Genomic DNA, 14,510 nt, shown 5'->3' with positions numbered 1-14,510 from the left:
TTATGATACTTAGTTTAAAGTAACTTAGATAGAGATTTTGTAGGTATTCCTTAGTATCAGTAAGGGTATCAAATCCACATGTTTACCGTTCGTAAATTGCCGCCATTGTTACGCGATACAAAATATCTCGAACTAGATAGCATAAGCTTAATATAGTATAGTATAGTACATAATATTGTCAATTAATCAGATAATTAATCTTGTTGAACTTCATTGTCAATTAAATTGTACTTTTAACTATACATATAACGACTTGGGTTATGTAACGTAAAAAATAATTAGTAAAAAATAAATAATCAATAATTAACTTGATATGGAAGTTATATAAAGGGATTTCGTAGATAGCACTCGATACTGAAACATGAATATAGTGTTATAACTGTGTTGGGATACAAGTTTAGGGTTTTAATTTTGTACTGAAATTGAAATTTTATTGAAATTAAAATCGAAATCATGACTCAGACCAGAGCAGCAAAGCAAAAGGCTCAAGCTAATGGGAGTGCTGTGGCTCAAGGGAGAACTGAGGGGGGCAGTTGACCTCTGAATCACAGTCTTTTAAAATGCACTACTTGCTTGATGTTTGTGGAGCAGTTGGGTACGGGACATGATACTGCCATGGGGGATGTCTTTGTGTGCGCGCGATGCAAGGAGTGTAAGGAAATCGAGTGACAACTCAGCGTTGTTATGTGCCTATATCAGAGCTTGAAGGACAGGGTGGATGCCATGGAAGGATTAAAAGTGAGGGGCCCATCAAGCTCTCAGCTGCCCACACCAATGCCAGAGCTTGCACTCTGTCATCACGCAACACAGCGTCAGCCCCCCCCCAAGGCAGAATGCGCTGGTCCCAAAGGAACTAGTAGTTGTTGGCGACTCTATTGTCAGGGAAACGGGAAACATGTTTTGTAAAAAGGATAGGTGGAACAGGACCAGGGTATGTCTGCCAGGGGCAAAGGTTGATGACGTTGTAGAGCGGATATCATCTTTTAAAGGCACAAAAGGTGATATAGTTGTACACATTGGCACTAATGATATTAAGAGTAAGAGACCGGCGGAATCACTTAACAAGCACAGGTCACTGATGAAAAAAAGCCGTGAATTAGGGTTGAATTTGAAAGTGTCTGCAATTCTGCCCACACACGATAGGAGGGAGTATATGATGAGAGCCCTGTTGATCAATTCGGCTCTGGAAAGATTGTGCAGGGCTCAAGGGGTAGAATTTTTTTCAGCCTGGTCTGTACTTGTTAACAGGAGAGACTGCTTCTACAGGGATGGGATACACTTAAATAGAAAGGGTGCAAGAATGTTTGCTGATGCTATCGAGGCAGTGTTAGGTGGGTCGGAAAACTGCTAGATTGGGAGGGGATACAAGGACTAATAGATTAACAGTAGCCACTGGCAGAGGAGAAAGTGATTCTTGCACTCCTTCTATTGAAATGAGCAGCAGCCTGGAAAATAAGATGCAGGATATTTCCGAGACTGCTGGGAATCATGGGGGTACAAGTGAACGCATGGGTTGTGTTAGGGTGGCTAAGAGGAAGAGCAGGTGCATGTATACTTGCATGTACACCAATGCTAGGAGTTTAGTAAATAAATTTGATGAATTTGAGGTATTGCTCAAAACATCAAAGGCAGATATTGTTGGGATTTCAGAGTCGTGGTGCAGAACTGGGATTTGGGGAGTACAATGTCTACAGAAAGGATAGACAGGATAGGAAGGGAGGAGGGGTTATGCTATTAGTTAAGAAACACATAAAATCCAAGGAAGTGAAGCCAGTCGACATCGCTGGGCAGTGCAGTGTCGAGTCAGTTTGGTGTGACATAAGAATTGGGAGATCAAAATTGAGAGTAGGAGTGTGCTATAGGCCTAATGACTCTGATGAGTATAATAAGAAACTGTACAGAGAAATAGAGTGGGCCAGTAAATCAAAGAGTCTTATAATGGGGGATTTTAATTTCCCAGATATTGACTGGAATTTGGGGGCTGGTCAATCACACACTAAAAAGGCTTTTGTGGATTTATTGGATGATTGTTTTCTACATCAGCATGTTCGGGAGGCAACTAGAGGGAGTAATACTCTTGATTTGATTATCAGTAGTGATTCTTCATGCATTAAGAATCTGCAGATAAATGAACCACTAGGTGGCAGTGATCACAGTGTTCTGAAGTGGGAGTTACTCAAAGAGGTAACTACCATTAGGGGTAAAGGGAAGGGGTATTGCTTTCGTAAAGGCGACTACGATGGACTGAGACAGTATTTAAATTCTATACAGTGGGATCAACTGATGATGTTACCAACAGCAAATTCAAAATGGGAAGCATTCAAAGAACTTATCTTGGAAGCTACTAGGCTTTACATACCAACTAAGAAATATTGTTCAAGGTTTAGGCCTAAATGGATGTCAGATGAACTAATGAGGCATATGGCAGAGAAGAAAAGTGCATGGGATACATACAAATTAACACGTGACACAGAAGCCTATGATAGATACAAGTTGATCTGTAACCAAGTTACAAAGGAGGTTAGGCAGGCGAAGGCAGATTACGAGAGATCCTTGGCAAGGGATGCAAAGAAAAACAGCAAAGAGTTCTTTACTTATGTAAACTCTAGAAGGAAGGGGATGAATCAGATTGGTCCACTTGATATCGATGGGTCAACTGTTGATGACCCTGCTCAGGTAGCTAACAAACTAAATGAATACTTTGCATCGACATTCACACATGAGGAGTTATTCAGCGAGGGCAATGCCAGAGGTGTACTCAACTCTAGCAGTAAGCTAAAGAATCTTGTAATAACTGAGAGTAAAGTGGAGAAGAAATTGTTGAAGATAAACACAAGAAAGGCACCTGGGGTGGATGGGATCTATCCAGTTATATTAAAGGAGGCAGCAAAGGAAGTAAGCAAACCCTTAGCCATAATTATGAGAGCTTCCTTGGACTCAGGGGAGGTACCCATGGACTGGAGATGTGCAAATGTGACCCCAATTCACAAGGGAGGATCAAAGGCGGAGACAAGTAATTATAGACCTGTGAGTTTAACTTCTGTTCCTGGAAAATTAATGGCGGCATTAGTTAAAGAAGCACTGCAGGATCATCTAGACAAGACTTCAGTTATAGCTCGGACACAGCATGGTTTTGTTAAGGGGAAGTCTTGCCTGACCAATTTGATTGGATACTATGATGCAGTTACAAAAGAACTGGATGCAGGGAATAACTTTGATATTATATACTTGGATCTTAGAAAGTTTTTAATACTGTTGCACATGGAAGACTGCTGCACAAATTGGAGCAGTGTGGCATTGGAGGCAAATTGCTGCTATGGATAAAGGGGTGGTTGATGGGGAGAAGACAGAGAGTTGTAATTAATGGACACTGCTCATCATGGACTAATGTTATTAGTGGAGTCCCTCAGGGTTCAGTATTGGGTCCTTTATTGTTTTCTGTATTTATAAATGATATTGATGATGGTATATCAAGCTTAATGTCCAAGTTTGCAGATGATACGAAGGTTGGCAGGGTTGTCAAGGACACTACTGACACTATGCTGCTGCAACAGGATTTGGAAAAGTTGAGCAGATGGCTGAGAGGTGGCAAATGAAGTTTAACATTGACAAATATAAAGTACTACATATCGGAAACAGCAACCCCAGAGCAACGTATCAACTCTGTGGTACTACGCTGACAGTGGTAGAGAATGAAAGGGACCTGGGGGTGGTTGTGCAGGCAGATATGAAGTTCTCTGAGCAGTGCAGACGGGCTGCAAGAGTAGCTAATGGTTGATTGTCAATGATATATAGGAATTTTTCTAGCAGGGATAAGCAGGTGATTATTCCCTTGTATAAGGCAATGGTCAGGCCACACCTGGAGTACTGTATACAGGTCTGGAGGCCTCATTTCAAGAAGGATGTAGAGCTGCTGGAATGAGTACAGAGAAGGGCAACAAGATTAGTGAATGGAACAAAGGGGTGCTCTTACGAAGAAAGGCTTAAGTTTTGCGAATTACAGTGTCTGGATACTAGGCACCAGCGAGGTGATCTGATAGAGGTGTACAAAGCCTTGAATGGTTTGAGCATGCTCAATGCTGATGGGATTCTTTCTCTTGCTCAGAATAATCACCTGAGAGGGCATAAATTGAAATTGAGAAAAGACAGATGTAGGATAGATGTGCGGAAATTTGCCTTTAACCAGCGGGTGGTTGGTAGGTGGAACAGACTTCCATCCCTTGTCGTGGAAGTTGATAGCCTAAATAAGTTTAAGGCTCAGCTGGACAGGTATTTCGAACGAACAGAGGGGTGAAGTGGTAGTGGTTATTTTTTATTTATTTATTTTACTTTATTTTTTTTTTATTGGCTGATGCTGCATAAGCTTGCTTTCTTGTATCAAATGCCTCCGCTAATGCTAACTTAACATAATTAACTAATTAACATAAACCAGTGTTTCTCAACCTTTTTTTTTTTTTTTTAATTATCCCCTCCTAAAGGGCTTTTTTGAAAATTTTTTTCCTAATCGCTCCCCCCATGAAATTTTAAACAAGAAAATACTTTATACTTACTCTTTTTATTCAATGGGATCCCTGAACCTGATGCTTCGTAGCTAAAAGTTCAGTGTTCGGTATGATGTTAGCAAGTTTAATTCTATTACCTCTTGAACATGTATCAATTCTGTTTCTTTCCTTTGTTAATATTTTATTTACTGAACTAAAACTACTTTCAACCATATAAGACATTGAAAAACAAAAGAAGTACTTTGGCCATTTCATACCATAATGTTGGATAAAGAAGTTTAGTTGTTTTTTATCACCACAACTCAGCCATTACACCTTTTTCGAATTTATATTTGCATTCTTTGTTATATTTTAATTCAAAGAGTTCTTCTTGAATTTCTTCACTAGCAGACCCAGCATCACATCCAGTTGGATCTAACATCCATGGCTTCACTTCAAAAGAAAATAAATCTGAAAATCTATTTTTAATTTCACCTTTTCAAGAACACAAACGATCTGAATAACTCTTAAGATCATTCTCGGTGAGAGATTAATTTATTTCAGCTAACCATATCATTAATTGCTTTCAAATATTTTCAGTTTTTCAATGAAGGCTTTTAATACGTGTTTGCAGTTTATCACGGTAATTAATTTCACTTGAAGTCGAAGCGATACTTCATTAAGTTTTTGAAAAATCCAAGCCATATAGTACAGTGGATTCCGGTTATTTGGGCCACCGGTTAATCGGGGCAGCCATTTATTTGGGGCAAATCTTAAAAAGCAGAAACCAATCGAGAAAATAGCCAGAGTTTACTTCGCTTAATTGGGACAGCATGCCGTTTAATCGGGGCAGGAGACCGCAGCACTGGAGATTACCCTACGATTGTCTCCGACGGTACCACGTGGTTCGGTCGAAATTATGGAGGTCACAACCATAAAATAATAAAAACAATTAGCAGTCACCTGTTTATTGGGCTTTTCTGTTAGTGAAATCTATCATAAACGGACAGTAAACTCGATCTTATTGAATTTGTGATAATACCGAGCTGGAATTCTGTGGGTTATTATGATGAAATTTGTTTACACTTCCATGAAATCTTTAATCATATTAAAAATTAATTTTCAGATCTTCTCTTCATTCCTATTTTTAAAGCTTTGTAACTCGTTACTCCGTTCTCACTTGCACATATTGTGTTACTTGCAATTTGTGTGTGCCGTGTTCTTTGTTATTAATTGCTTATCTTTTTACTGTTTTAAATTTTAATCCCCTGCACACAAATGTCAGTGAACAGAAATGTCATCTAGTTCGTATGTATATATTACAGTACGTATTAATTATTCCGATTATCACTTATGTTCTTCCGATTTTCACGTATCATTTAATTTTTTAATTGGTAAGGTAATAAAGGGTAAATTTGTGCTTAATATATCTTTGCTTTTATAGCCTGTGGATAATATTCCTTTTGTTTTCGCTAATTAGAATCGCTGTTTGATAGAATTAAAATTCAATTCACAAACATTTTTACAATGACCAGCGCTTACTGCACATCGTATAGTGAACGGTACTTTACTATGTTGAATTCCAGCATGTCACTATTTATGTGAAACTTCGGATAATTTGGGCATCCGCTTAATCGGGCCAAAATGCACTAGTCCCGATGTGTCCCAAATAACCGGAATGGACTGTATATGTTGTTTTTGTGTTTGCTAAATCTGTGTCTCCGCTTTCTAAAAAAACTAATTATCGTATCAAAAAGATTTACAAATCTAGTTACAATTTCCTTTAGAAAGCCATCCGACTTCTGTTTGTAAAAGCCTTACATACAGTTCTTTATTATCAACACAAAATTTTCTGAAAAGGCAATCATATTTGCAATATGACTTTATTTTATTGATGGTTTTAGAACTATACCGAGAGATTGATAAAGAACTGGTCTAATATTTTTTGCAACCAGATGATGTTGGTGTGCAATGCAGTATATCGTAATACTTCGGGACATACTTCCTTTAGGTAGGCTATAAAACCTTTGTCTTCCAACCATGGAGGTAGCACCATCAGTGGCACAGGATACCAAATTTTCCAATGGTACTTGTTTATCATCAAACCATGTTTTTCAGGTCATATAACAGTCAGCAACTGTATGAGCACTACCAGTTTTAGCAATGATTTCAGGAATTTTATAAGACTCAATCATTCCATCGTCATTTGTGTGTTCTTAAATAAAGAAGTAACGTTGTTACGTTGCTCAAAATTCTGGTTTAAATTTTTTAAATATTCGATATGTCTACCATATTTATCAGGATGTTTCCTTTTTAAGTGATCTAAAAGTCTTGATGGTTTCATAGCCTCATTTGAAAAAGAACTATTACACATAAGACACAGGCTGTCTTGAGTCGAATGGGCTTTCAGTAAAACAATAAGCTAGATATTCATCCAGATACTGTCAACACTTTTCTTTTCGGCAGTTGCCACGATTAATAATGGGTTGAATAACTACAAAGAATTAACTAATAAAATATAAACTATTTTTATTTAACTCTCATAGCCCATGTCACTCACAAAAGCACTGTGGATCAAAAATAAACAACTTCCACAAGGATAAATCAATACTAATAAATCAATACTAATTTTCACTTAGAAAGTAGAAACAGTAGACTGAAACATTTCCTCATCCCATCCATGCCTCATATATTGACCAATGAAACAAAGAATAAATAAATAAACCACACCATGCTGCCGCCAAGGTCGCAGCTGTCAGAAAGGTGCAAACGGCAAGGATTACTGAGACGTTACTTCTAAAACTTAGGTATTTAATGCCTACGAAAACAAAGGTGGTTGAATTAAATTATGCCCACTATGTTCCTTTTACCAAATTTATCACTCACTCCTAATATATCTATATGTTAAAAATCAGTTGCCTCTGGGAAAAAGTAGACCCAATGAGAGAAATTATATAATAAGGAATAAGATGTCGTCGGGTAGGGTTGATCTTTGGAGGGTCAGAAACCATTGTAATATAATATTTTTACCCCCCAAAAACCAATTTTAATCCCCTTGGGCACAAAATTGCCCCATTGAGAATCCCTGACTTAAACTAATAGATTTCTAAGTTTATTTTGAAACAGATTGTACTTTAAATTTGGATCAACAGAAAAGAGATGTAGTTTTAAATATGACTGTGCATCAAGTTTGTAGGAGCCTTTTGCCTTTATCAAGGTACAAGAACATAGCCAAAAATATTTTCTTTTGCATGTACAAGATGTGATGATAAATTCTTCAGAATGTTACTATACAGATATGGTTTTCTGTAGAAACCATATCTGTATAGTAACATTCTAATGCAGGGTTACCATCCGTCCTCTTTTAACCGGATTTGCCTGGATTTTTTGTCTAAAATTTTTGTCCAGGTGGATTTTTATAAATTTGTCTAAATGTCTGGATTTTTATATTATGCGCCATTTTTTTATGCAAGCTTGATGAAAACTACCAAGTTATGTTCTACAGAATCTTTTTCGGAATTGCAGAGGATTCTTCAATTCGAATTTCCGTGTTGACAATTAGGCGGAAGACCCTGACAATGCTCAGTTTAGTGCATTGATATTGTTACCAACCCACGCCTGCTTCAGAATTTACGCACATATAAATTTTATATAGTCTAGCAATACAATATTTTGGTTTAGAGAGTAGATGACTCATGCAGATCAGATGGTGTGCTAGAAAAAGATATATAAATTACAGGAATTCCAGCATGTCAAATAAATATTGACAGTTAGAGGGGACTGTTTTCTTTAGAAATTGATTGCAGCATATGAAAACGTGGATTTGAGCTGTGTACACACCAAATTGATTGAAAGTTGCGTACTGTCGACTAAATTTGGTATACTTATCAACGATCCAATCAAGAGGCAGACACTAGTTTATTTAATACCAAAGTTTACCTTTTTTTAAAATACTGTTTTTCACTTTAATTACAAAAATATTTATTATCCATCTTTATACCTGTAGGTACTTTTCTGCAATTAGGTTAGTTTAGTTGTGAATGTAAAACATAACATAACCTTAATAAAATTTATGCTTCACTACTTACAATAAAAAATATTTATTATTATTTCAATTATAAAAATTAATATTATATAGACTATACTTCCCCCTAAAAGGCCTAAAAGGAAGTGCATGTTTACAGAAGAGATGAAAAACAAATTTCCATGTTTTGTATCTGGCCGAGAGGAATGGGAAGCTGAATGTAAAGTTTGCAGAATGGGGACATATGTTTCAGTAGCCAATAAAGGGGTTGGTGATTTGAAGCATCACATTTAAACTGAGAAGCACAAGAAAGCAGTTCAAGGTGAGGCCTCTTTGGGAAAGGTTACAGATTTTTTTGTCAAAGCTGTCTGTAAAATAGAACATGATCTGGCTTCTGCAGAGGGTACCTTTTGCTTTTCACACTGTTAAACATCATAGTAGTTACAAATCAATGGATTGCACAACTGTCATGTTAAAAAATGTATTTTTTGATTCTGAGATAGCATAAAGATTTTCCTGCACTAGAACCAAGACAGAAGCCATTGTAAATTTTGTACTTGCAAATCAATCTCTTAATGTTACTGTAAAAACTTTAAACGAAAATAAAATTGCATACTGTGGGGTCTCAACTGATGGAAGTAATCATGATTCTGAAAAAATCTTCCCATTGATTATTCAGTATTTTGATGTAAATGAAGGAGGGTTATAAAAAAAAAAAAAAAGTAAAGTGCAGCCATTATCAACCCACTGCAGGGTGGAAGCCTCCTCAACAATTCATGCTGAGGGAAATGGACCATAATCTGCCACGCTGGTCCAGTGCGGGTTGGCAGATCGACCGTATTCAGCAGTCAGGGGCTTGAACCCCGGTCTACTCAAAGAGCGTGTGCGATTGCACTCCCGCTCCTGCCCACTCGGCTACGGAGGCCTCGGCTACTGCAGATACCATTTCTATGTATGTTAAAGAAACTCTTGAAAAAAATGGTTTGTGTGAAAAATGTATTGCATTCACTGGGGACAATTGCAATACAATGTTTGGAGGACTGAGATGAAATGAAGAAGGGAATAATGTCTTTGCAAAATTAAAGAAATTGTTGCATAACAAGACTGATTGGAGTGGGCTGCCCTGCACATATTTTGAACAATTGTCTTCAGAATGCTGCAGAACTTTGGGAAGTTGATGTAGAGAACATTGTTTTTAAAATTTACCAGTATTTTCATAATTATACAGTCCGGACTGAAGAGCTTAAGGAATACTGTAAGTTTGTTGAGATTGAATATAGACAGCTCCTTTCTCACAGCAAGACGAGATGGCTTTCATTATTTCCAAGCATCACAAGGCTCATAGATATGTTTCCAGCTTAACAGGCTTATTTTCTGTCCCAAGAAAAACCTCCCATTGTGATTAAAAGGTTCTTTGAAAATGGATTTAGTAGGATTCATCTTTGGTTCATGCAATCACTTATGAGTGTATTCCATACACACACATACAACGAATTGAAAGGGAAAGTTACTCAGCTGCAGAAGTGCTAGATGTCTCAGTGAAAGAAATTATCTCGAAATGGTTGGATCACAACTTCATGCCATTAAGAGTAAAGGAAATGCTATACAAAAAACATGATGAAGGACTTGTACTTGAATGTGAAAAATTTTCTAGTGATACAAAAAATCTGTATAGAAATCGCATGGAATATTTAGATAAGTGGCTTCACCATATGGAATCCATTTCATGTTTTATATAGATGAAAATGGATGCACTACCAAGCTGGAACGATATAAAATGTTCTATTTCCTACTTGATTGACAAAGGGGTAACAATTGATGACGTTAAGTGTTTTAACCAATTTAACAATTTGAAGAAATTTTTTGAGGGTCAAATGAATTATAAAGACTTTAAAAACATTCTTATACATGAAAAGTGGGCCAAATATTTTAGTAATTCAAAAAATATTGAATTCCATTCAGAATTTTTCAAAATTCCCCAGTTTTTCTTTGCAATTCCTCCTCACAATGTGAATGTACAGAGAGTATTCTCTCTAATGCAAAGTCAGTGGATGAAAGAAAGGAATAGGTTAAATGTCTATTCTGTAAAAGGTATTTTGTTTTTGCAGTACAATTTCAAACATATGTCATGCATTGATTTTTACACATATTTGAGAGGCAATCCAGAGCTATTGAAAGAAATAATTTCTCAAGACAAATATGAATGTACTAATCCTAAACATCAGTAAATGTGGTTTACATTGTCTTTATTTTATTATTTGCATAATATATTTGTCCTCTTTTTACCACTGATAACATGTCCACAGTTTTACTTGCACATTTGGCTAACTTTGAACAAAACTAAATGATTCTTTATTCTTACCAGCAATCACTCATTTTTTTCAGTGGGATCATGAAGCACTTTCTCACTGTCAACAGGGCTGCTAAGGACTGGCACAGTTCTTTTACAACTGCAGCATAAGCAAAAACACATGCTGGGAATGTGTCTATATTACACCATAATGCTCAGGCAATTTCAGAAGATGGTAACCCTATTCTAATGGCTATTTTCAACTTTGAATTAGCCTCCCTGAACAACTAGATATTAGATGTACTCAATCCTACATTGTCACCACTGCCAAAAATATTGCTGAGACTCCTCCTGAAATACCAGTTAGGATCGCCATCACATTTTTTTGAATTTTGTCAATATCTGCAAATCTATGCCCTTCAAAGCAGTCTTCAGGAGTTCTTGAAAAGCCAGCAATCATAAGTATGGAAAATATGTTGTATGGTTCAGTTTAATGGTTGGTTTTTTTGGCTGAAATGCACTCACCATCAGAAATTGCCTGATGGTGAGTGCATCATTACCCAAGTCCAAACGCTGTCCATAAATACTGTGAATTTTTGGAACAATCACTTTTTAATCATCTTTTGACCAGGGGTGGACTTTGGCCAAGTCAGACTAGGCAACTGCCTAGGGCCCGTACAACAGTTTTATTATAAATTTTTTCATTATTTTATTTTAAATAAATTTATAACGTTCCGCTTGTTTCGTGCCAATCAATCAAATCATCTTTGCATGCTGTGCTATCTGGTGAATCATTGTGTATACAGCGTGTCACCAGATAGCAATAGTCGCACATTGATTAGGTAGATTTAGTTATTTAATCAATGCCTCTGTTGTACGTTGGTATGAACTATTTGATTTAAGTTGGCAACTTCCATAATAGAGTTCAAATGTTTTATATGCATGATTCTGTATGTGTAAACATAACGATCAAAAGATGGCAACCCTAGGTGGGGCCCGATTTTTTTCTTAGTCCGCCACTGCTCCTGACCTCTTTAAACTGGACATGCTGCTCAGAAACATTTACTATTTTCAATGCTTCACCTCCATAAACCACTGATAACATGTCCACAGTTTTACTTGCACATTTGGCTAACTTTGCACAAAACTAAATGATTCTTTTTTCTTACCAGCAATCACTCATTTTTTTCCAGTGGGATCATGAAGCACTTTCTCACTGTCAACAGGGCTGCTAAGTGGCACAGTTCTTTTACAACTGCAGCATAAGCAAAGACACATGCTGGAAACGTGTCTATATTACACCATAATGCTGAAGCAACCAGCTCCAAACTGTAAAGGCATTCAGGAAATTTATTGTCACACCTCATATGCAGATGGAAAGGGAATTCAGTTTCCATTTAGATCTAAACCTTTAACTATATCTCTTAGTTGGTATAAAACACTGATAGCTTCTATGATTACTTCTCTGAATGCCTTCTATTTAGAATTTGCAGTTAGTCCCAGCTAGTTAATCCTAGCCAGTAGTTATATCTTTAAATATGTCCTACATCAATATATATTATGATTATTGCCACCTAGTGATTCTTTTATCTGGATATTCTTAATGAATGATGAGCCAGTACTGATATTCAGATCAAAAATATTGTTTTCTCTTGTTGCCTCTCTGGCTTGCTGCTGTGGAAAGTGGCATCCACTAAATTCAAAAAATTTCTGCCTGTGTAAGTGACCAACCTATAAGTTCCACTCAGTATCTGGAAAGTTGAAATGCCCCATTTTAAAACAATCTTGCTTACTGGCCCACTCTGTTGTCTGTACAATTGTTTATAATTATCACAGTCATTATAACACAGGCCTATAACCCACTTCTGCACTCATTTTAGTTTTTCCAAATGCCTTTCTCACACTAGATTGACTCAGCATTACACTGGCCACCCACATCATCTGGGTGCTCTGCCTCAGATCCTTTGTGTTTTTTAACCAAGAGCATTATTTCTCCTCATCCCACACTTCTGTTCTTCCTGTACACATAGTACTGACATTCAAATTCTGCAGTTTGTGTGATTGGTACCATGATTCTGATATCCCTACTATGTCTGCATTTACTGACATAACCATTACATCAGATTTGTGTACTATACTCCTATCATTAGTGTGCATGCAAGTATACATGTACACTAGTGATAGGAGTATATATGCATGTGCCCTGATAGGATGCATACACATGTATGCACACTTATGATACTGTACATGCAATTATAAATGCTTGTGTTTTTACCTTTATTAACTGTAACACAGCCCATATATTTACTTGTTCCCCAGTTATTGAATATTGCTTTCAAATTTGCAAACATCCTAAAACACTTAGCATATTTAATATTGATATAAAGATTTTAATATGGAATTATAAATTTTTTTGTTATGTAATATTGTAAATTATTTAGTGTCATTAGTTCCCCCACCTTGGTAAAGATGGTGCTGAATACAGTATTAAAGTTGCACACTGAACTCTTCAATAAAATAAAATTTGCAAGTTTTTTTTATTTTTTATTATTTTTTATTCCATTGCCAGTTTGGTGAAGGACTTCTAGTTTTTGCTTTCAAGTCCATCACTATTTAAAAAAAATAAAAAATTTTTGTATTGTTAATAAATTATTTTTATGTATGTGTTTAATGTTATTAAGATATCATGTTATATAATTATACCTGCTCATTCATAAGTAGATTTTTTTAAAAATTTATACCACAATGGCATGCACTTAAATAAATTCACATACGTACACATATATGAAACATAAGTAAATAATGATATGAATATTAATAAGATAACTTAACATAAAATTGATAATGTGGTTAATTGATAATGAGTTTAATGTGGTACATTAAACTCTAGTAATAGTATTAGATTTATATAGTGTTATATATATATTTCGGCTGTGCTTTATATTTTTTTAATGGGTAATTTAGATACATATGTACATTATTTTTATCTATAACGTTATCCATTTACCTTTTGAAATATAAATACATAAATATTGCAATATAACTAAGGATCAAAAAATTTAATTTTGTTATCAGGAAATTCATTTTTGTACATTAAAATTTTATTGATTTATTGACATGCACTAAGTCTTATCAATTCATTTAGATATTACTTTTTAATTAAAAAATAATATATACATATTTTTAATAATATATACAAAATAATAATTATAAACCTTTTTTGCAATAGGCTTATTGATAATGTGTACCATTCTCCTTTCACCACGTGATTTTAAGAGATTTATCTTTATCCCCTTTAGAAGTTGTTTCTCTGCACTGCTTGGAGGTTAAGCCACTATAAGAAAAACATAGTTCTGAATTACTATGAGAACAAATTGTGGCATTTTTTTTTTATTTTTATTTTTTATGCTTTTTTAGATTTCCAAATTTTAAATGGTTTGAATAACTGACCTTTGTAGTCTTCATTTTATTTTTTATTCAGGACCTGCAGTAGCCACCTTTAGCAAGGAGTCGGTTCCCACTAGTCAGGTTGATACAGTATTTTCTCGTGTACAAGAATTGGCTGATAACTGGATAGCACGATCAGATATTACTGCTGACAATACACAAAGGTATTGTGGTTAGAATTAGCTTTTTTTTTTTTTTCCCCTTCTTAGCATAAATGTTGAAGTGAGCTTAGATATACTTTCAAAGAATTATTTCATTTAAAAAAATG

General features: G+C 35.7%; 1 protein-coding gene across 1 annotated transcript in view; it reads left to right on the top strand.

Annotated features, from left to right (window-relative positions):
- Window positions 1–14,510, top strand: part of LOC150091574 (uncharacterized) — a 298,466-nt gene that overhangs the window by 199,446 nt on the left and 84,510 nt on the right. The window contains exon 10 of the mRNA XM_090369000.1: window positions 14,277–14,406. Within this exon, the coding sequence (XP_090225126.1) occupies window positions 14,277–14,406 (130 nt within the window). The remainder of the gene's footprint in view (window positions 1–14,276; window positions 14,407–14,510) is intronic.

This window comes from Mastigoproctus giganteus, chromosome 1, assembly GCF_048544385.1.
Source record: "Mastigoproctus giganteus isolate SK-2022 chromosome 1, ASM4854438v1, whole genome shotgun sequence".
NCBI classification, from domain to species: domain Eukaryota; kingdom Metazoa; phylum Arthropoda; class Arachnida; order Uropygi; family Thelyphonidae; genus Mastigoproctus; species Mastigoproctus giganteus.
This window is presented reverse-complemented; position numbering and strand designations above follow the sequence as displayed.